At 41.5% G+C, this 22084-nt stretch overlaps 1 protein-coding gene across 1 annotated transcript; it reads right to left on the minus strand.

Moving 5' to 3' along the window:
• Positions 1-4343: 4343 nt before the first annotated feature.
• Positions 4344-21826, minus strand: sgpp1b (sphingosine-1-phosphate phosphatase 1b). The gene is made up of 3 exons (XM_029730052.1): positions 20652-21826; positions 17184-17273; positions 4344-7107 (listed from the first exon to the last, which is right to left on the minus strand). The coding sequence occupies exons 1-3, from the start codon at positions 21513-21515 to the stop codon at positions 6556-6558; spliced, it is 1506 nt and encodes a 501-aa protein (XP_029585912.1). The 5' UTR covers positions 21516-21826; the 3' UTR covers positions 4344-6555.
• Positions 21827-22084: the final 258 nt, after the last annotated feature.

A 22084-nucleotide genomic window follows, 5' to 3' on the forward strand; every position in this document is an offset into this window, starting at 1 on the left:
TAGAACACGCCAATAGGATCTCACTAGCTCGTGCTTGGCTCTGCCCTTCTGATTATTTGGTCTCCGCACTATGATTCATTTGCAACCATTGGAAACGACAGGCTCTGGTCTATCTTGGGTTAGTTATAAAAATATGTTAGGGAACGCCTACTCTGTGAAGTGCGCGTGTGCGATAACTCAATTCGCTCTTGCACTCCATCTAAACAATGTCGTTTTTTACAATTTTGGCGAAAGGTAAAGTCTACAAAACGCAGTCCATTCTGTTTGTTACAGATTCTAGTTTTGGAAACAGAAAACTGCATGGAGATGAAATGTTTTATCGATGAGAACATTTGCCGAATGTCAGCCAAAATCCATCTCGCTCCAGCTTCTCCCACTGACATTTCTGGTGTGGCGATCTAGTGACTGGCTTAGGTGTGATCTTCATGGACTTGGCCACCAGGTGGGAGTAGACCCATGCAATCTGGTTGCCTCTGCTGTTTACCAGTTTTGATACAATAAACTCAACCAACGAATACAATGAATACTATTTCTGATAATGATGTAAAAAAAACACACAACGTGAGCTTTTGCTATACATTTTGTCTTTGTACACATTTATATACATTTAACAATACTTTTAAACTGTTCACAGACGCCCCCAACAAATGTTTCAATAAAATTGTACAACTTTCTAGACAGGAAAGATGGATGACTGAATGAATTAAGAGCTGCCACATGAGTGAAGTGCCCTACGAATCTTTAAGGGACAAGCAAGTGTGAGAGTCATGCAGGCACACATACACACACACATAAACACACACAAACACACACAAACGCACACATAAACGCACACATAAACGCACACATAAACACACACATAAATACACACAATTGTAAGAAGTCATTTGGTGAGTAAGTTAATGTTTGTGTGTGGGAGAGAAAATGAGAGCCTTTTATCTGCATGGCTGTTCCTTGAGAGCCCTCAACTCTCCCACAGAGAAACAGAGAGACAGAGAGAGAAAGAGACAACATTATTGTATGGGATGCCCAGATGGTAGAAAGAGGAGGCTGTGGATAGTGACAAGGCTGTTATTGTCTTTTTCCTTTTTAGGAAAATGTACGTCCTTTGTCCTCTCTCCTCTGTGACTCGGAAACCGATAAGTGGTCGAGGAAGAGTGTCTATTTGTGAGTAGGCAAACAGAAGAGTGGAATCCCCTTCTCGATAGCCACCTTTCATTGAGGATAGTCATGTGTATCCTACCAGAGTCCTTCGCGGAAGAGTTTTGATAGGTGAGAGAGGACAGGACGCAGCAGTTGAGCAAACCAAATAAGAAAAGGCCATTGAGGCACTTTTAGTGTTGTTCCTCTAGCTGCCTGGTGAAATACAGAGGTGGTGTGTGTCAGTGGTGGCTGGTGGCACTTTATAGTAATGGTTGGAAGGGAATTGGTCTCAAACACATTAAACACCTGATTTTCCATGTGTTTGATACCATTCCATTCACTATGAGCCGTCCTCCCCTCACTACAAGTCTAAGTAATGTGCAGTTCTGGATATCAGATGAGTGTTTCCCAATGTGGGGGAGAGATTATATAGCCTAGGTGCTATCGGTCTGTTTTGTGACGCCAGCCCTCCCTCCCTTGGTTGCATGATCGCATACTGCAGGTGAACTGCTGTGAGGCTGGCTAGTAGCAGGTGGCCTAGCTGGCTGCTGGTGCAGCGTGAGTGTGTAAGCACTGCAGGCAAGGTACAGCAAGTGTTCCAAAACATTCAGCAAGGTTGACTAAGTCCCACATGCTTCGCTTGCATCAACATGCCTCACTGCAGAAGAAAATATATTTTCTTGGGCCAGTGGTTGAAGCATGTTTTCACTGTTCCTGACACCCTTGGCAGCACAGATTGGAAACTTTGCTGCATGTCTTCACAGTGCTTAGAAAAACACATCTACATAATATACAGAACCAACAGGACTGAGGTAATGCAGAGAAAGGACAAAAGAAAGTCCCTTCAACATGGTAAAAACTAGAGCCATTTCAAAGTGAAACCACACAGACACTAAGTGACCAAAAATTACATCTCTTTATTGAAATTGTTAAAAATGGACTGGAGTGGACAGTCACTTTGATTGTTTTGATTAGTTCACTAGATTCTTTTGATTAATTCACTCATACAGTCTGACAGATCAGAGCCTCATAGAATGAACATCATCATAGATTGAACCCAACCATTCAAATGGTTGTAAAAAAATTACCTGCCATGTCAAAACTGCATAAAATGGTCATTTCAAATAACATTTGATCAAACAAATAACTGAATCATCAAGAGATTTTCAGGTGGACAGATAAGAAATCTCAGTTTCACAAACATTTCTAATATTAAATACAGTTCAATATAAATATTTATTTGGTCTATAAAAAGATGATTCTGTAAAACAAGCAATTTGAGATGGACATTTGTTGTAGCCATGTCAAAAATCATCACAAATACTGCATCTGTAAGATTTGTTCATGCAAATATCTTATATAATGCAGTTTGACAAATTAAGAACTAAGGACCAAATGCTTCAAATTAAAATGAGAAGCAAAAGGGAAACAAGTAACAGTGAAAAACATGGATAACTGTTTCAAACATCTGCTGTTTGAACAAAGTACTAAAGTAGTAATGACAATCAAACTAATCTGCAGTTACAAGTGCAAAGGCAAACGCACAGTTTTTAATATAATGAAAATGGAATTGAAATGGGTTGAACCCAACAACAGTTTTACATGTCTCTCACCACTCTCCAATTCAATGGCTACAAAAAACATGAAAGGTTACAACTCCTTCCTGAAACACAGTAAAGGCACTAGGGTAGTAAGAACAGAGTTCTACTAAAGCTACATCATTGAACCCTTTTCATTTGGTAGAAAAGTTTAAAAGAAACGGTGATCACATCACCATTCGAATGGAAAGTCATTAGGAATATCTTGGAAACCGTCACATCTTCATGTTGAAACTAAATGCTTTGAAATAAGACATAGATAACACAACCCAACAGTTAACCATATCATTTCTTACATTTATTTAAAATATTTATTTAAAATAGTTTCTGATTAAGATTCACTTCAGAATTCAGTATAGAAATAACTACTGTAAATCAGCATCAGGAAGTTTCCCCCCCTCCCCAATACACACGTAAATATTGGACTATAAATTATGCCTTCCTATATGATACTTATGCTAAAAAAATATACATATTCTACTGCTGTTTACTTTATGCTCGTAATCTTATCTTTTCTTATTGTTGTTGCATTGTCGAGAAGGAACACACATGCAAGTAAGCATTTTGTTAGACGATGTATACCATGCGTATCCCACACATACAACTAATAACACTTGAAACTTGAGTTTTTATCTGCATTGATCTAATGAACTTATCGTTCCTCAATCTGCAGGGAGACTTCCTGGCCAAGATAAAATGGTAGTGCTAAATTAACTGACCGTCCAGGTCCAACCACTATGTTTATTAGAGGATCAGAATGATGTGCTCTATTTTAGTCCAAGTTTACTATCATATCAGAGCACTGTACTGTACTGTCTGTTCACAATAACCACAAAGATGACCTTCCTTCTCACTGAAATGGAAGGAGACAAGCACAAATAAAACAAACTCTCACGCGTAAGCCAAGGCCACAACACAGCTGTCTCCTGAGCGCTTCCGGTCAACAGTGGCCAGTAAGACACAGACAGACCAGCAAACAGTGCATTGTGGAAACAGTGCATTCCCAGCTAGCACATAAAATTCTCAAAACTATATGTTTCTTAGAGCTTGGTGAGAGCGTGGTTGTGCTATGGTTATTTTACATACAACCTTCCCACAACTTTCTGGGAATGGTGCAGGATAGTTGCTTGGCTTAGGAACATTCACAGCACATTTAAAGAAGTTAACAAAAAAAGTTATTCTCTTGGTATTTCATTACTTTAACAGAACGTTTCCTAAGAGTTCAAACATGGTTACTTTAATTTTAATGTTGGTAATGTTCTAGGAACGTTCTCCAACTGGTTTGACATTGGGAATGTTCTCAAATAGTTCAGAGAACATTAAGAAACAACGTTCTTCTGTGGGAATTTCAGTACTTCAGCATAACATTTTCTACAAGTTTCCTCATGGTTCTATTTAAAGTCACGTTTTCAAATTGTTCCGAGAACGTTAAGAAAACTTTACATAAAAACCACAAGAAAACATTCAGAGAACGTTCTAAGAATGTTATTAAAAAACATATATACATTCCGTTTTCAGCAAAACTGTCTCTATCCTCCATTTTGTTAAGTTCTCAGGTGTGTTGGCCGCACCCACTAATTGGCCACACCTGATCTTAATTAATTCTTGTTTCCTTTGAAATGGGGTCTGTTTGAATAGACTAAAATGAATAGCTTTATATACAAAAGAAAAAGGCATACTAGCTCCATCCTGGTGGCGCAGTGGACTAAGTACATGGATAGAGAAAGGTCACAATAATGCTGTCACAAAAATGTATTTGCATGATTAATGCCTCAGGATATTCCTTTCCATGTGTCCTATCTATGCTTGGAGTTTAAAAAAAAGTTAACCCACTACAAGCTAGCATTGTTAAGGAAGTTACTAAAAAAAAAATTTAAATAGCGTATAATTTCTGTTCTCAGAGCATTAATAAAAACCTCCCAGGAAAACTTAAGGAACCAGAGTAAAACGTTTTCAGAACCTCCATGCAACCTAAAAATAAAAGTTCCCAGAACAGGCAAAATGTTCACTTCCGTTCTCAGAACGTTTAAAAAAACCTTCAGTTTTAACAGTCAGGAAACATATGGCTTCGTTCCCACAACCGATGTGAAACCAAAAACATATGTTCCCACCACTTACAAGGAACAAAATGTGCTAGCTGGGTTTCTATTAGGACAGTACTATAGACATCTGTATATCATATGTATTCCATAACCACACTGGGATGTACAGTATAGCTTTCTTATCAAGCCTCTGCCCCTGTGGGCCAAGGTAAGATAGTTCTGTTGTTTGACAGTTGGTCCAGGAACAATATTGTTTTTCCAATAATGGATGTATCTACAGTATATGTATATCAGTGTGATCAGCACAGCAACGGGCTCCAGTCCTTTCAGGCTTTTCTCTGCTAGTGGGAAACGGCTGGCATTCTTCTGGTCAGCACTCTTTTTTTGTTAAAAACAACCAAAAACAACCAAATCAATTAGCCAGACAAAATATACAATACTATGATAGTATACCTATACTATGATATAGTATATATTATGTACCACATTAAAGCAGTGAAAGCCTTGGTCACTTCTGGAAAGAGATATAGTAAGAACACTGAGGAAAGTAACTTTACACTCTTCAGTGCCTGTGGCTCTAGTCTAGTCACTATGGACATGGAACAAAGGAAGGATGCAAAGGAAGGTAGAGAGGGAGTATGGTTGGGGGGGACATGACGAAGAAACAAGGGGATGAAACATACAGTGAGAGAAAAGAGTTGCCAGTGTTCATTAAAGTACACCTGGGAGATAAACTGTCTAGCTTAATTACTGCTGAGGGGCTTTCCATGTGAAATCCCTCTGTGAATGCAAGTAATGTTTCTGAACGAAAGACGTCCTGAACCTGCATTTAAGCAGAACGTAGCTCCTATACGTATTTATAATCTCTGTCAGACCCCTGCCGCCTGCCTTTACCCTTGGGGTTGGTGTTATCTCCTCTAATCCTCCCTTGGCCCCTCCAAACACGAGACGCGCAGGAAGTGATTCCGTGCGGTCAGGTGCATCCTCTCCTATAAAACAGGAAGTTCCTCACTGTGTGTCTGAGCCAAGTCCTCCTGACGCTCAAAACAATCCCACTTTAACCCTCTGATTTATAGGGCTAATGTCCTGTCCTCTATATATCCCACAGTGACACCGCTGCATCATATGTGCCCGGCCCCAGTCATGGCTTTTCTCTCATCAGTACAGAGTAAAAATCTATATATTCAAACCTCAACAGATCATCTTCAATAATAACAGATAAAAAGAGCCCTTTAGAAAAATAGATAAGAGAACACAACCAGGACGCAGACTGAATTTATCAGATTAGAATGGAATCCTCATTTTCTCCAAAGTACAAAAAAGCAGAGAAAGTATTTTAAATAAATACTCAGGATAGACAATGTATGTAAGGTTTGGTAAAGGGTGACTAATAATAGAGAGAAATATTAGTCTGGTTGATCCATAACTTTTGGGCTCTGATGCCCAAAATCATTAGTGCGTTTCCTTTAAAAGTGAGACCATAAAATGGGAAATTAAGATAAACAGAGGTCAAATTCTGATTGACAAAAAAATCTTGCAGTAAGATAAAGCAAATACGATTTAGTAATCAGTGCTGACATCCTGTCAAATCAGTCTATAGGAGTTCCCTGATAAGAGGTTACTGTCATTAGAACTGGCAGGGACAAAGGTTAGTGGTATAGGGGGTGGATGTACAGGATATGTACGGTGTGAATTTCCCATGTTCCTATGGGCTTGGTTTTAGATGAGCAGGGGTGAGGACAGGGGACTGGGGGATCCACAGGGTTCTCTCATCATGACAGCTGCAGGTAGGTGAACAGCTGGGGCACCAAGAAGAGGGTGCTGAAGCCCACCGCGCTGTACACAATGTACCTGTAGGGCAGCTCCACCTCCATGTGCTGCCGGGCCTTCCTTACGTCTCCACTGGGGATACCAGTGATACGGCAGACCAGAGGGATGGCGATGGCCTTCATGAGGGCCCTGATGGCCAGCAGCACCAGGACGCCCAGGCACATCCTCAGCATGGCTACGGCCAGCAGGGCGGCGCTGAGGGCCGGGGGGGATAGGGGCAGCTGGTCCAGCGGGGGGTCGGGCATCAGGCCAAGGTAGTGGTTAAGGTGGGAGGCTAGGGCCACGCCAGCGCCAGTGCCCAGGATCTGAGCTGTATCGCCCCGCGAGGTGCTCCAGGTGTCCAGGGTGAAGGAGAAGAGGCCCATGCCCAGGTGCAGGGAGATGATGATGAGGGGGGCGTAGCGGTATGTCAGGTTGAAGTTGTCAATCAGGTCCAGTGCTGGCTGGAATACCACCAGGATCAGGAGGCTGTACAGGAAGCCAGCAATGATGTCCTAGAAACAACATCAACAACTTAGCAAAGTATACATTATACAGACAGCACTCCTTAACAAATGCATATAATCTAACAATACTTTAATCATGTGAGTAATGTATGACAGATTTTTAAGTCTTGCTTTTATTTGAAAATGACACAATAGAGGAAGACATGGGGTTGTCACAGCCACAAAGTCAGAAGGTCTGCCTACTCGACCAATCAGTTGAGGGAGTGTGACGACGCCGGTTTGTGGGAAATGCCTCATTTTCGAAATGGCATATCTCGAGTTCAAGTTTGACGACCAAATAACAATATAAATACATACGGGAACAAGAATTGCAAACGTCATTAAAATGCATAACATTAAGAAATAACAAAAGTTTTTGGCAAAAGGGTAAGTTGTCCTTTCCAGTAGCTAACTTTCCCTATTGTTATCTAAAATGAGCTAGCTAGCTAGCATAAGGGGTTCCATTCCAAGCACAGAGGAGTAATTCTATTTGACAGAGCAACCTTCTTAGTTTCCCTACTAGTGTTTCATTCTAATAGTAATATATCATATTCTTGACTTTCACTTTATATCATACACTTTTACAACAGTCATTTCATTTTAATAATGTTGAAGTACTAATAAATAATGGAATGTTCCTCAATCAAATTGAAGAATTTGGGACCTTAAACAGGTGTCCCAACTGTGGTCACTAAAGATCCCATGTTTCCACTGGATGTGTATAATAAACTGTATTCCTACCATGTAATAATGTGTATAAAAGTACCATATATGTGAAGTCTCTGAATAATGTATATGTAACAAAATATCTGTAAAAAACTTTTTTAATAAAAAAAAATTTAAAAGTAATTGTCCTCCGAAGAGGGGGTAGGATGGGCCAAAAATTAGTGAGGAACATAAAGTGGTGGTGTGACATGTTGTGCAGAAAAAGGACTGTCTGAGGAGAACAACCCACCATTCTGAAAAGAATCAGGCCAGGGGTCATGAAGCGTGCTCATGTGTGTTTTAGTGAAGTTGACGTTCCAGATCACTATCATTTAGTGTGCGATTCCATGGAGACCACCGAACAAAGGCTATGCACACAAACAGTCTAATGTGACATGTCCAATAAACCTTAAAGCTCATTCTCTACAGTGATTACTTTCCTGGGAAAGTATGGGGAACATATCAGCAGGGTCCAACTACATAAGACTGCTATAATCCACGTTTGATTTTCACTTTAACCATGGTGAAACACCTCTTATCTAGCTACAGCTCAGTAACCAGAGGGGTAAACTACGATGGAAGCTAGATCTACTCAGACTTTTAGAAAGTTAGCCAGCTTCAGTTAGCTTCACATTCCAACTCAGGCTTCATCCATACTACGAAGGTGGATATTGATCATGCAGTTGCCGCTAACTCAAGCTGGCTTGTTACTGCCCATACATGTCGCACATGGCCAAACTATTCATTGAAACAATGCATAACCATCAATCCATGGTCGAGTTAGTTTCATTTTTTCCCCAGAAATCAACATGAAAGAAAAGTTATCTTGCAAATTCAGCAGGCTATGGTATGAAATAGGCTATTAGAAGTGCCATCATTCATTTATTACGTGTCGTTAATGCCGTCTTTGGTGTGCTTATCAATGCACAACCACCTTCCCCCCCACTCCTATCGGTACAATTATTTTATAAAGTCATACAAAGGTTTTACTGTGAGTGAACTTTCAATTGCATCCTGTCATTACTAAAGGTGTAATGTGATAGAAATAGTAATATTAAAATATCTATCACAAAAAAACTAAATATTTAATCAAAGATGGTGGATAAATGAAGATGTCCCACTCAAGCTGTTTACCATTGGAAAAGATAGGTCAGTTCTGGTCTGCTTAATGGGGTGGCTCTCCCATAGGCACCAAAGCATTAGCAGCTGGGTCTGGTCTGCGTATTTCATTGACTGTATTTGAACCAGAAAAAAAAAATACAAAAAAAATACAAACAAAAAAAATCGAGGGAGTGGGATGTCTTGCGTACGCTTCCGTCTCCGATTTAATCGTCTTCCTGAAATGAACGGATGATGGCACAATCTTTGCAAGAGGGAGGGGAATCTGATTTAATTTGCTCAGTTATTTTATTCAGTGTAAGTAGAGTTAGCAGTGAGTTAGCCTGCCGCAGAGCAGGTCAGTTCTGAAGGATTCGTTGCCATGGAAATTTACCTGGCTAAAAGGTGAGAAACTTTCGTATGACCGGTTATCCCAAGTTGAACTCAGAGTTGACCCAGCCAGTTTCTGAGAGCTTGGTGAGAGTGTGGTTGTCCTATGGTTAATTTGCATACAATGGTGCAGGATAATTGCTTGGCTTTGGAACATTCTCAGCACATTTAATAAAATGTTATTTTCTTGGCATTTCATTGCTTTAACAGAACGTATCCTAAAAGTCCAAATTAATTTCAGTGTTGTAATGTTCTAGGAACTGGTTTGCCATTGGGAACATTCTCAAAAAGTTCAGAGAACGTTAAGAAACAAATGTTCTTCTGTGGGAATTTCAGTACTGCCGCATAACGTTTCCTACTGGTTCCTCATGGTTTTATTTAGTCATGTAGTTCTCAAATTGTTCTGAGAACGTTCAAAAAACGTTCTATAAAGACCACAAGAAAACTAGTAATGTTCAGAGAATGTTTTAAGAATGTCATTTAAAAACATACATTCCGTTCTCAGCATCAACAAAACCCTCTCTATCCTCCATTTTGTTAAGTGTGTTCAGGTGTTTTGGCCATGCCAACTAAATGGCCTCACCTGATCTTAATGAGTGCTTTCCTTTGAAATGGGGTCTGTTTGAATAGACTAAAATGAACAGCTTTGTATGTGTAAAACAAATATGCATGCTAGCTCCATCTTGGTGGTGCAATCACCATCCTGGTGGCGCAGTGGACTAATTTCATGGATATAGAACAGAAGATTATAGGTTTGAATTTCACTGATGCCGTGTCACAATAAAAAATGTGTTGAGTTTAAAAGTCTTATTGAAACATTCAGTGAAAGTTAAGGAAGTTATTAAAAAAACTCAAAATAACAATCTGTTTTCAGAGCGTTAATAAAACCTTTAAGAACTTTAGGAACCAGAGTAAAACATTCTCAGAACCTCCCTACAACTTAAAAATAAATGTTCCCAGAAGATGCAAAGTTATCAATTCCATTATCAGAACGTTTAAACAACTTTCAGTTTTACCGGTTAGGAAGCGTATGGCTTCGTTCCCAGAACCAATGGGAAATCAAAAACGTACATTCCCAAGGAACCAAATGTGCTAGCAGGGGACCAAAGCTACCTCACTAACTCCTCATACAGTACCTGATTCATAGTATAGGGCTCAGGACAGTTAACTATTTACACTCCACCCATTGGACAAAAACTGGTTGAATCAACATTGTTTCCACGTAATTTCTACAAAATTATTTTATGTGATGACATTGACTCAACGTGGAAAACTGATTGGATTTGCAAAAAGTCATCAACGTAAGGATATTTAGTCTTTTCACACCACTTTCAACCTAAATCCAATGACATGGTGACATTTTGTTTGTTGATTTCACATTAGCTGACAACTGAACCAAAATGAAATACAAAATAGATGTTGAAATGTCGTCTGTGCCCAGTGGGCATAAATCATCCTACCTCTACCCCGCTCTCCATGCTGTCAGTCATTAACCCACCCTGGCCCACACGTGTCTACTACAGCCATGTCAAAGTCATTCCACGTTCACGTGTTGGCACTTGGCAGCGTCTCTGTGTGACCTCAACTGGTTAAATCACTGCAAGGCCACATGTTACAATCAAAGGGGCTTTCAGAGTTCCAGAGGCGAGAAAGGCCAGATGTACACAGTGAATTAGCTTTAAGAAGCACTTTCAGACCAGCTTCTATTTCCACTACTGACAGGGTTTCTGTTAGGAAAATGTGGCGCCGGACAACATGACCGGGAAGATTTTAATTTACCGCCATTTGAGAAAATTACCAGACCCATATGCATTGGCTGCATAACCCAGTAGGGTCCACCCACGGTGCCCAGAATTAAAATCACATTTAGATAATGGTAATGCATCTTAACAGAACATGCAACTCCTGTAATGAAGCAGGCAATAAAACCTCATTTTCAAACATTTGCTAAAAATCAATTCACAGGAAAACACAGTTGTAAACAGCACACCTGACAGTGGTTCCACATGTGACAGCGATTAGGAGGGGGAATCTAAAAATTCAACAACTAGGATGTGTTGCTAATATGATGAGGATTGTGCCTTTGGCTTCTGGACAACAAAATACAGAACAGGAGAGAAATGGCATGGGTCCAATAGGGAAGTAAATGGAAATACATTTTCCAAAATTATATAATTACTCCTGTCTATACAAAAATAAATACAATCATTCAAAATAATTCATCAGAAAGCATGACTTAGCCACAGAGGGATCTACGATCATTAGCTTCTTTTCAAACCACAAGCTCGTAGGCCTATGCCTATTTGGGAAGCCCACAATTTGGGCAGCGAATGTGGAAATAGGCCTAGCTGATTGAGTTGCGGTTGTCAGTGAAAAAAATGGAAAATATGTGTTAAGATAATGTGTCTTGAGTATCATTTAAAAATGTTGAGACAAGAGGAAGCGGAGGGGTGCATGTCAAAGATATTGGCGAGTCTCTCTCCAGAATGGCTTAGCCGTCTCATTAGGTCTTCATTATTTATTTGTGTGAATTGTTTGCCTTTTGATATTTTTTTTTATCAATTCCCCATTACATATAACACCAGCAGTAAATTGACTGTTAATCCCGTCATTTGGTTACATTCATTTCTATTAAAGCATGTATTAATTACAGTAATTTACTGTTCTCAGTATCAGAGTGGAAACGTTGTTAGCAGAGTTCACAACCTGCTCCACTTGTGAGAAACACATTTTGGTTTATTTCATAACCATAATTTACAAGATTTGTCCCTTTTTTCCCCATTGTATTTTGTTTGGAGTGCTCCATGTGAACAATTGCTGCATTGGCCTGTAGGCTATGAGTTCCATGCGCTCATTTCTTTAGCCGCCAATCACTACCGTGTATCAATGTGTCCATATGGCAGAGGCTGGTGATCTCTCATTAGTTTAATTTTAACGTTTATGTTTTTGTCATTTTCATTCAGATTTTTTTAGTAACTAGGTGACAATGATTTTGAGAAACGAAAGTGTTATTAATGAAATAAAATTGTTCCACGAAAATGCGCATATGAAAATCATAACTGGCATGCAGAACAGTACTAATGGTAGGATAAATTGTTTGTTTCCCCAAACTTTAAACTCACGCGCCGCCTATGAAGTCTTTATAAATTAACTGCCTCCGTGTTTCCATTGTCGGATTTTACCTATAGATCAGTGAGGTAAGACATGCCTCATAACATGAAATAGAACATTCAGGTTTCAAACCATTAAGTAGCCGGTTTTAAAAATGTATACCGCCTCCAGCTCACATTGTATAGGGGTGGGTGACGTGCTAATAGCCTGTTGCCTACACTTGAATGGTGAATGGGAGACGCGCTTCAATTACAAGTTGAGAAGAAAAAAAATAGTAGCTCTTTTTAATCATGCACCAACTGTTTTTAACACACTATTGCATTTAGAATTGTTGTGCAATTAATGGTCTTATAAAAGCACATGTTTTACTCCAGCAGCAACCAGCTGAGGAGCTGCAGGAGAAATCCAGCTCAAAATAGGCTCTGTATTCTGTGTGTGATAGTTGTGTTGGATAAATAAGTGACACGATGACTAACAAAAATACACACAGACCAATTTAATTCCACAAATTGCAAATGAAGCTATAGTCCGATAAACATGACGGTGAAATGTATTTCCATTAATGAATAAAAAGCATTTTGGAATGGGATTTTTTTCCCCCGGTGATTTTGGCCGGCATAGGTTTTATTTCTCGGCTTTTCTTTTGTTCGTTTTTTGGCCCGGCTAACTGAAAACCTGTTACAGCCTCTCACAGTAACCTATGTACCCATAATAAGTATCAATACCGAATTGAATGTCGGAAGTGAAGGGGGAACTTGTCCATACAAGTTCAATATTTGTATTATTCAAGATTGATTATATTACACTGTATTAATTTCAAATGCAGGGACTTAAAAATAAATCACAATATCCTTCAATGTCAATGACAGTGAAGGCTTTACCAGGCATGCCTCTGGCTCCTCTGGTCCAAAGTTTGACTGTTAACTGTGAAGTCAACAGAAAGAAAAGTAGCAGGAAATATTCCATAGATAAGGATATAAACTCTAGTGACCCTCCCTATCAATGCCCTTGTAATGTTATCACCTTTTCTCTTTTAATCATTAAGAATTAGTCTCTCATTGTGAATGCTTTCACTAGTCTGTCCCAACCGCTGTCTCCATTGGTCTAACTAGGCTAAACTCAGACACCCTGAAAATGTGACATTACACTAGCATTAATCTAGTGGTACTCAGTGCTCACTCTAACCCCAGCCAAACCAGCACTCATAAAGCCTATAGAGAAATACTGTGAACTGTGACATGCAACCCACAGAATCATTTATGACATAGGTCCTACATTGCCTAGCATTACAGAAAGCCTGGGAGGATAGAGAATAGACACCTCCTGGTCTCTTGTATTACCTCTTAGATCCTAAATGACTTAATAGGATCAGCTATCAAGCCTCATTAGTTCCAATGACTGTATATTCCCAGCTTAATGAGAGACAGGCCTGGAGGACCAGCCTTTGTTAGCCTCTCAGATGGTGGAGAAGATGGTGCTGGCATACCTACGGTAATTCCTTTAGCTACATTTCAAACCATTCCTGTGTAGGAAAAGAGGGGGAAGCGTATTCATTGAGCGAGATAAGATCTTAAGTTGATACAGAACACATTAAGCAGTGAAGCCTGGCAGTGGTCAGAGACCACAAATGGATGTTCTACACTCCAGCAGACCCCAGAACACAGTTCCTGATATAATGTCCCCCAGACACAACATTTAGCCCCATTAACAGCGTTAGCTCTGCCATTAAAGGCTTATATGAGCTGGAAACAAGCCCCCCCATGTCCTGTACAGAGACACAGATCAACAGTGTACATGAGGGGGTCAGTGAAGCTATAGAGGAGGAGAGAGGCTATACAGGGTTACTGCCTGGGGCTGAGTAACTACTAACTCCCTTGCCTGTGCCTAGTTGACTGCACTGTATCAGTCCATCAGTCAACTCCCTGAGACATGATACAGGCATCACCAAAGCAACGGTTGCCCGTGCGACCGGCAGTCAAACGCAACACTGCAGCCAACCAGGCCAATGACATCATACCAGTAAGCGACAACAACATCACCCCTTGGGACTTAATTGGAGCTGTGGAAACAAACGCACACGTCTGAAAAACACAGACACTCTGTCACTCACAAACAGCCACCGAGTCAAACATGCACACTTCTGTCTCTCTGGTGCTTAGATGTAGAAATGGGGGCCAACAGGCAGGTCCATATTAGGACAGACAGAATAACTCATCGCTACTCGTGTCACTCTCCAGATGGGCCTATTGCCACATCTGAGCTGTGTGTTCTATTACATAAGAGAAAAAAAACATTTTGGGATAAAAAGGTTGGAGAAAATACTAGAAATGGCCTTTACTTTCTTCTTCAAAGAAAGTTTCAGGATAAATACTCACTCTTCTCACACCCTGACGACAGCATTGGCGCGTTTAGGACAGATGGGACTACACTGTAGACCTCAAGGCACTACACGAAGGCAAATATAAATCTGTAATGTTCTCATTTCCCTAAAGCCCAGTGGCAGACAGACTAAACAAGTCTACTGTACAGTCATTTACACTCTGCCAGGATGCCCATGGAGTTGTGTGGTAGACAACACAGAGTGGAGTAGTCTTTATAAACTGTGCCTGAATGTATCCCATAGTAAGCCACTGTTTCAATCCAATGCATTTATTTGAGTATCTTTCTGGTGCTGGGACTAGTTATTTCTCCACTGGTTCCTGTTATGGGAGATTGGTGATAGTCCCTATGATCATAGAGTAACCTAGAATATGTTAAATTACCAACAACAACAACCTCTCTCATGTTGTCCCAACTTCTAGCTGGAAGTAGTTGAGGGCCACCAGCACCAGCCTTTGTGGGTATGTGGTATAGAGACCACCTCCATAGACCAACATGTTGCCTGCCATGTGGGGGTCAGAATCCCTCTTCCAGCTTACCAGATCATCAGCTTTTTATCTGATAAGCCCTCTCTTCCCTAAAATGCCTAGAATCATTTGATCTACTGCAGAATCACTATGCTCTCCCCTCCCAAAGAAATCCTTTTTTGCAGTGTTGTAACTGTCCAATACAGGCCTCTACTGAGGTGTCTATAACCTACAGGCAGTCCGGGAGAAGTCAGAGTAGAGCCAGCGCCTGACACGAAGCTCAGGACAAGGTGACATTACGGTTTAGATACTGTTTCACATAGATTAGGTATCAAATTCAAGTGCTTTCAAGACATGCCAGCAGTGAACAGTCCTGAATCAACTAGCTGAGTGGTTGATAGTAGAGGTCGAGCAATTCTGATTTTTCAACGCCAATACCGGTTAAATCGGCCGATTTTTTTATTGAAAAATCAGAATTGCTCGACCTCTACTATCAACCACTCAGCTAGTTGATTCAGGACTGTTCACTGCTGGCATGTCTTGAAAGCCAGCAATATAAAAAAAAAATTATAATGACAATTACAACAATACGGAATGAACACTTTTATTTTAACTTAATATAATACAGAAATAAAATGTATTTAGTCTGAATTAAATAATGAAACATGTTCAATTTGGTTTAAATAATGCAAAAACAAAGTGTTGGAGAAGAAAGTAAAATATGCGCCATGTAAAAAAGCTAACGTTTAAGTTCCTTGCTCAGAACATATGAAAGCTGGTGGTTCAATATTCCCAGTTCTTCAATATTCTCAATTAAGAAGTTTTAGGTTGTAGTTAAAGGAATTATGACGCGTCGACTATTTCTCTCTATACCATTTGTATTTCATATGCCTTTGACTATTGGATGTTCTTATAGGCACTTTACTATTGCCAATCGAGTCTCGGGAGTTGATAGGCTTGAAGTCATAAACAGCGTTGTGCTTCAAGCATTGCTAAGAGCTGCTGGCAAACGCAGGAAAGTGCTGTTTGAATGAATGCTTACGAGCCTGCTGCTGCCTACCACCGCTCAGTCAGACTGCTCTATCAAATATCAGATCATAGACTTAATTATAATAAACACAGAAATACGAGCCTTTGGTCATTAATATGGTCAAATATGGAAACTATCATTTCGAGAACAAAACGTTTATTCTTTCAGTGAAATACGGAACCGTTCCGTATTTTATCGAACGGGTGGCATCCCTAAGTCTAAATATTTCTCTTACGTTGCACAACCTTCAATGTTTTGTCGTAATTATGTAAAATTCTGGCAAATTAGTTCACAGTTCGCAACAAGCCAGCCGGCCCAAACTGTTGCATATACCCTGACTCTGCTTGCACTGAACGCAAGAGAAGTGACACAATTTCCCTAGTTAATATTGCCTGCTAACATTAATTTCTTTTAACTAAATATGTAGGTTTAAAAAAAATATACTTCTATGTAATGATTTTAAGAAAGGCATTGATGTTTATGGTTAGGTATATTTGTGCAACGATTGTGCTTTTTTCACGAATGCACTTTTGTTAAATCACCCGTTTGGCGAAGTTGAAGTAGGCTGTGATTCGATGATAAATTAACAGGCACAGCATTGATTATATGCAACGCAGGTTAAGCTAGTTAACCTAGTAATATCGTCAACCATGTGTAGTCAACTAGTGATTATGTGAAGATTGATTGTTTCTTTATAAGATAAGTTTAATGCTAGCTAGCAACTTACCTTGGCTCCTTGCAGCCACAAGGTCTTTTTGACACTGCACTCGCATAATAGGTGGTCAGCCTGCCACGCAGTTTCCTCGTGGATTGCAATGTAATCGGCATCCAAAAAGGCCAATTACCGATTGTTATGAAAACTTGAAATCGGCCCTAATTAAATCGGCCATGTAAGGTAGACTTACCAGGATAGAGTGCATACCCATGTAGATGCGGCTTATGCAGACCAGCACACACCAGCACATTGCCAGAGTGAACCCAAACATGAAGGGGTACTGTAGAGAGAGAGAGTAAGAGAGGGATGAGGAAGGAGAAAGCATAGATTCAATTATACTTCAATAGAATACGTCAACCCCTGATCTATAGCAGGGGTGTCAAATGCATGGTTTTTGTTTTTTTCCTTTGAATTAAGACCTAGACAACCAAGTGAGGGGAGTTCCTTACTAATCAGTGAGTAAGTACAAGGGAGAAGCAAAAACCCGTACACTCAGCCCTCCGTGGAAAGACTTTGAAATGTGATATATAGGCATAGGCGATACACTTCTCAGCAATGCTCATTGAAATTGATTTGACAGACCTTTGGGCTAGTACTCAAAAGAAGGGGGGCTAAACACACATCGTTCAGTCACACGAGGATTATGCATTTTTCTACACAGCATGCCACTTGAGTCATTTTCTTATCAGATGGAGTGCACTTGGTTCATAAAAAGAGAGAGATAGAGGGAGAGGACTGCTGAGGTTTACACAGAATCCCTGTAACCTCCCCCGGTTGTCCTTCCTCCCACTCATCTGGAACTGAAACCTTGAGGGGAAATCAAGATGATGACTTAATTAACCAGAGTGGAGCCTAAACTTGCCAGAACACACACATCATCATACTGGATTCACAGCACACTACTGGTTCCTCTGCAGAACTGAACACACACATCCTCATACTGGATTCACAGCACACTACTGGTTCCTCTGCAGAACTGAACACACACACATCCTCATACTGGATTCACAGCACACTACTGGTTCCTCTGCAGAACTGAACACACACATCCTCATACTGGATTCACAGAACACTACTGGTTCCTCTGCAGAACTGAACACACACATCCTCATACTGGATTCACAGCACACTACTGGTTCCTCTGCAGAACTGAACACACACATCCTCATACTGGATTCACAGCACACTACTGGTTCCTCTGCAGAACTGAACACACACATCCTCATACTGGATTCACAGCACACTACTGGTTCCTCTGCAGAACTGAACACACACACATCATACTGGATTCACAGCACACTACTGGTTCCTCTGCAGAACTGCACACACACACACACCATCATACTGGATTCACAGCACACTACTGGTTCCTCTGCAGAACTGAACACACACACCATCATACTGGATTCACAGCACACTACTGGTTCCTCTGCAGAACTGAACACACATATGGTTGGAGATTTCAGTGTCAAATTAAAAGTAATTAGTCCATCCAGTGAACAAGAGAGTGAGAAACACTAGGGGAAACACTAGGGGAACAGAGAGCGAAAGAGGGAGAGAAAAAGCTCATTTGAGTGTGTAGTAGACACAAAGCCAGGCCACACACATTCACATAGCCTGCTGGCCTACTGCCTGCTGGCCTACTGCCTGCCCTCCTAAACTGTCCTGAGGTCAGTGTGTCTGTGGGAGCAGAGAGCAGGGGGTTGATAAAATCACAAGCCTTGTGGTGGAAGACTGTCCAAACAGCCCTGTCAACACATGGACTATCTGTTGAGCGGCCCCACAGGGCCACATCCATGTTAACATGCTTGTTTGGCTTGGAAGCCCACTGACAGACCTCTTATGCTCTGGTGTGTGGTCATACTGTGGCTAAGTCATGCAAACATTTATGGAGGTGGTGTGTGCACAGCACTATGCTGTGTGCAGCTTGTGGTTCACTGGCCACTTGTTATTGAGAAGGATCTCTGCTGGGCTTGTAGCTCTGTGATCACTCGGTGGTGGTGGATCCCTACATTACTCAGTTGAGATGCTGACAGAGACGAGACTGGATTGTCAGTGCAAAGTCTACAGCAGCTTTCTGTGTTATATCAACACAGAAAAAATAAAAAGGTCACATCTGTAAACATGGTTTGAATGGTTGTCCTCCCAACCAGGCCTGTAGCAGCCTATTGCCAGGGAAATGTTTTTCTCCATGTATTAGATCTGTCCCACAGAGGACCTTGGTTGCCTCTCCCTCTGGCTGTCCTCTCACTGCCAGCGTCTTCATACAGAGACACATCTGGCTCTAATTACTTGTGCAGGGCCGGAAAGACTGTGTTGGGAGGGGGTCTGCAGCACATGCCAAATACTTGCTCTGCTCAGGCAAGTCAGCGGCAGGCATTCCGCATGAAGACTACGGCATGCCAGAGCAAGTCAGAGAGAGAACTGGAAGGACAATACAAAAACAGCCTAATGAAAGAGCATGATAGGCCTATCATGTTGAGAGGACTGTCTTTTTGAGTCAAATCTAAAACAGCACAATGGCTGGGCCCGTGGCATAACTTGCTGAGGCAAAAGATTTGAATGGCTTATCTGATGACCTGCAGGAGGCTTGGTTCCTCTCTTATCTCCAGGCAAACAGACAGTGAGCAGTGCACATACATCAATCCCTCCCCTGCACTCATGGCATGATTCAGACAGCATCATTGTCGCCTCTGAAATGATTCTCCAGCAGAGCTTTTAGAACTCGGCTGCCAGAAGGAGTAGGTCAAACCCGGCAACTCTTTTCCCAACGTTACTGTAAGTAAGAGTATGTTCTCTATCAGCTAACCTGGTCAATTAAAAGTTAATAAATGAGTAATAATAAGAGTAGGGACCATATGGCCAGGTGTATATGTATACCTTACAGACTAAGATGTCAACATTTGCATACTGTACGAAGAAACAGGGAATGGGATGTAGCCTACAGGGAGGGATGTAGCCTACAGGGAGGGATGTAGCCTACAGGGAGGGATGTAGCTTACAGGGAGGGATGTAGCCTACAGGGAGGGATGTAGCCTACAGGGAGGGATGTAGCCTACAGGCAGCGTAGGGGAAGGCAGTGTACTGTAATGACAGTGGAGCCATGAAGCACTCCTTCCTTTCCTTTGGCTCTTTCATGCTTCATGATGATTTGGTATGAGACAATGAGTAATAAGGCCAGGGGCTTACAAAAGACTAAAAATGAGCACCGACTGTGGGAGTAATGCAATATCTTCTGCAACTGCACACTGAAAGGAATCATGTCTGAGACACTGTATAACTCTCTGATATAATTGTATAATTAACCCTTAGTGTAGCTAGGCTGCTTGAGGAGGTTGAAGTTCAATGTTTGGTCAAAAAAAAAAAACATTTCACAAGTGACAGTAACATCAACAAACAAATCCATAGAACAAGGGCTTCATATTTGCATGACTGTCAGCTGTAGCAGCCTTGAGGACATTTGACCCTTACAACTGTAACAAGTTGATGACGCCACTTATAGTGGGGTGACTAAGAGGAACTTGATGTTGAAACTTGATGTTTTCCTCCATAGCTGCCAGTTCCATGAAAACACTGTCAAGTGGGGAAGCAATTTGATCAAACTGTGCATTGATACTTCCTCCTCCTAACTGAAAACAATAACACAGCAAAACTTTACCTCCCAACGGCCGTAGGTCAGCAGTAACAGTGAGAAGGGGATGGCCGTGCCTGACATGGCGTGTGTTGAGGGCATACTGTACTCAGAGTTGTAGAACATCTCCACCTTGACCACGGGCGGTGAGGCTGGCCTGGACGACCGAATGACATCCTTGGTGCTCTGGCCAAGGTACATGACCCAAACCCAGACGGCGATCAGTCGCCGGCTTACGTAAGCGTCCACGTTCCATATGATGAACGGGAAGAAGGTGATGTAAAACAGCTCGTTGCCCAGCTCAGTTCCTAAGGTGAACAGGTAGTACAAAAACTTGTTCTCGATTAAAAACTCCTGGCCCACATCGCCTGTCAGGGAATTTTTGCGCAGCGGCTTGACTGTAGTCTTAGGACTGGGGTTCTCACTAATCCGTTCATCAGGTGTCTCAGAGGTGCATTCCACCCTGGACCCGTTGACGCCACTTGAACCGTTTTCTTTGAGGTCCCGTACCCCGACATCACTGGATCGTGCGAGGCGGCAACCGCTCCCGATGTGCCCGACCGTTTTCCCCGCAGGAGTGACCACTGCCCCGTTCTGAGAAGCATTGTCTACTCCTTCCTGTTCCAAACTTTTCCCCGGCGAGGTGACTTTTCTCTGCCGAAGACTCTTGGTTTTCTCCCCTTCACCTCCGTTGACAGTGCATTTCTCATTTTCACCCTGGAGATGACTAATGCTGTTGTGCAAGCGAGCTCGCTCCACTTCTTTGGTCTCTGCTGGGTTCCTTGAAAACGTCCCGCTCACACCGCAAATCTGCTGAAACCGTGCTACATGAATCGGGTCTTGGAGATAATTACAGAGTTGTCGAATTTGCGTTATAATATTGTGTGCCATGTTGATTCAATATAGAGCACTGTGTATTTACTATAAATTACCCGTTCCTAGCTAGCTAACGTTAGCCATATAGCAAGCTTCCTATGCTTTCAAGCAGCAGCTCGTGCATCATGACAGTTATTGCTTATTCCCATAAAAGAAACACGTGTATCACGTTTTCCTGTCGAAGGCAGCAACAAGGCCGGTTAAAAGATCAGGTGATACTTTACAATGCTCGGCAAACACGTTTTAGATGACAGAGGCGTTTTCTCGTAGCTCGTCATCCTGGAACCTCCGCTATCTCAAGTAGTATCCGGTTAATGATAGATCTATGAAGTGCTCGCGAACGCGCACGCATGGGTGACGCACTCACGATTTCAACGGGACTGCGCTTGTATTCAGGTCAGTTTATCGATGGACGTCCCTACTCTAAACCCTAACCCTAACGTGAACCCCTACCCATAACGCGTACGTAACCATAACCCATACCTTAACCATTTATAACGTAAACTTCAATGCGGTAGGGACGTCCCTAAGATTGTGGATCCCAAGGACCCTTGTATTCGCGATTTCGTGGTGCCGTGGGTATT

This window comes from Salmo trutta, chromosome 33 (genome assembly GCF_901001165.1).
Source record: "Salmo trutta chromosome 33, fSalTru1.1, whole genome shotgun sequence".
NCBI classification, from domain to species: Eukaryota; Metazoa; Chordata; class Actinopteri; order Salmoniformes; family Salmonidae; genus Salmo; species Salmo trutta.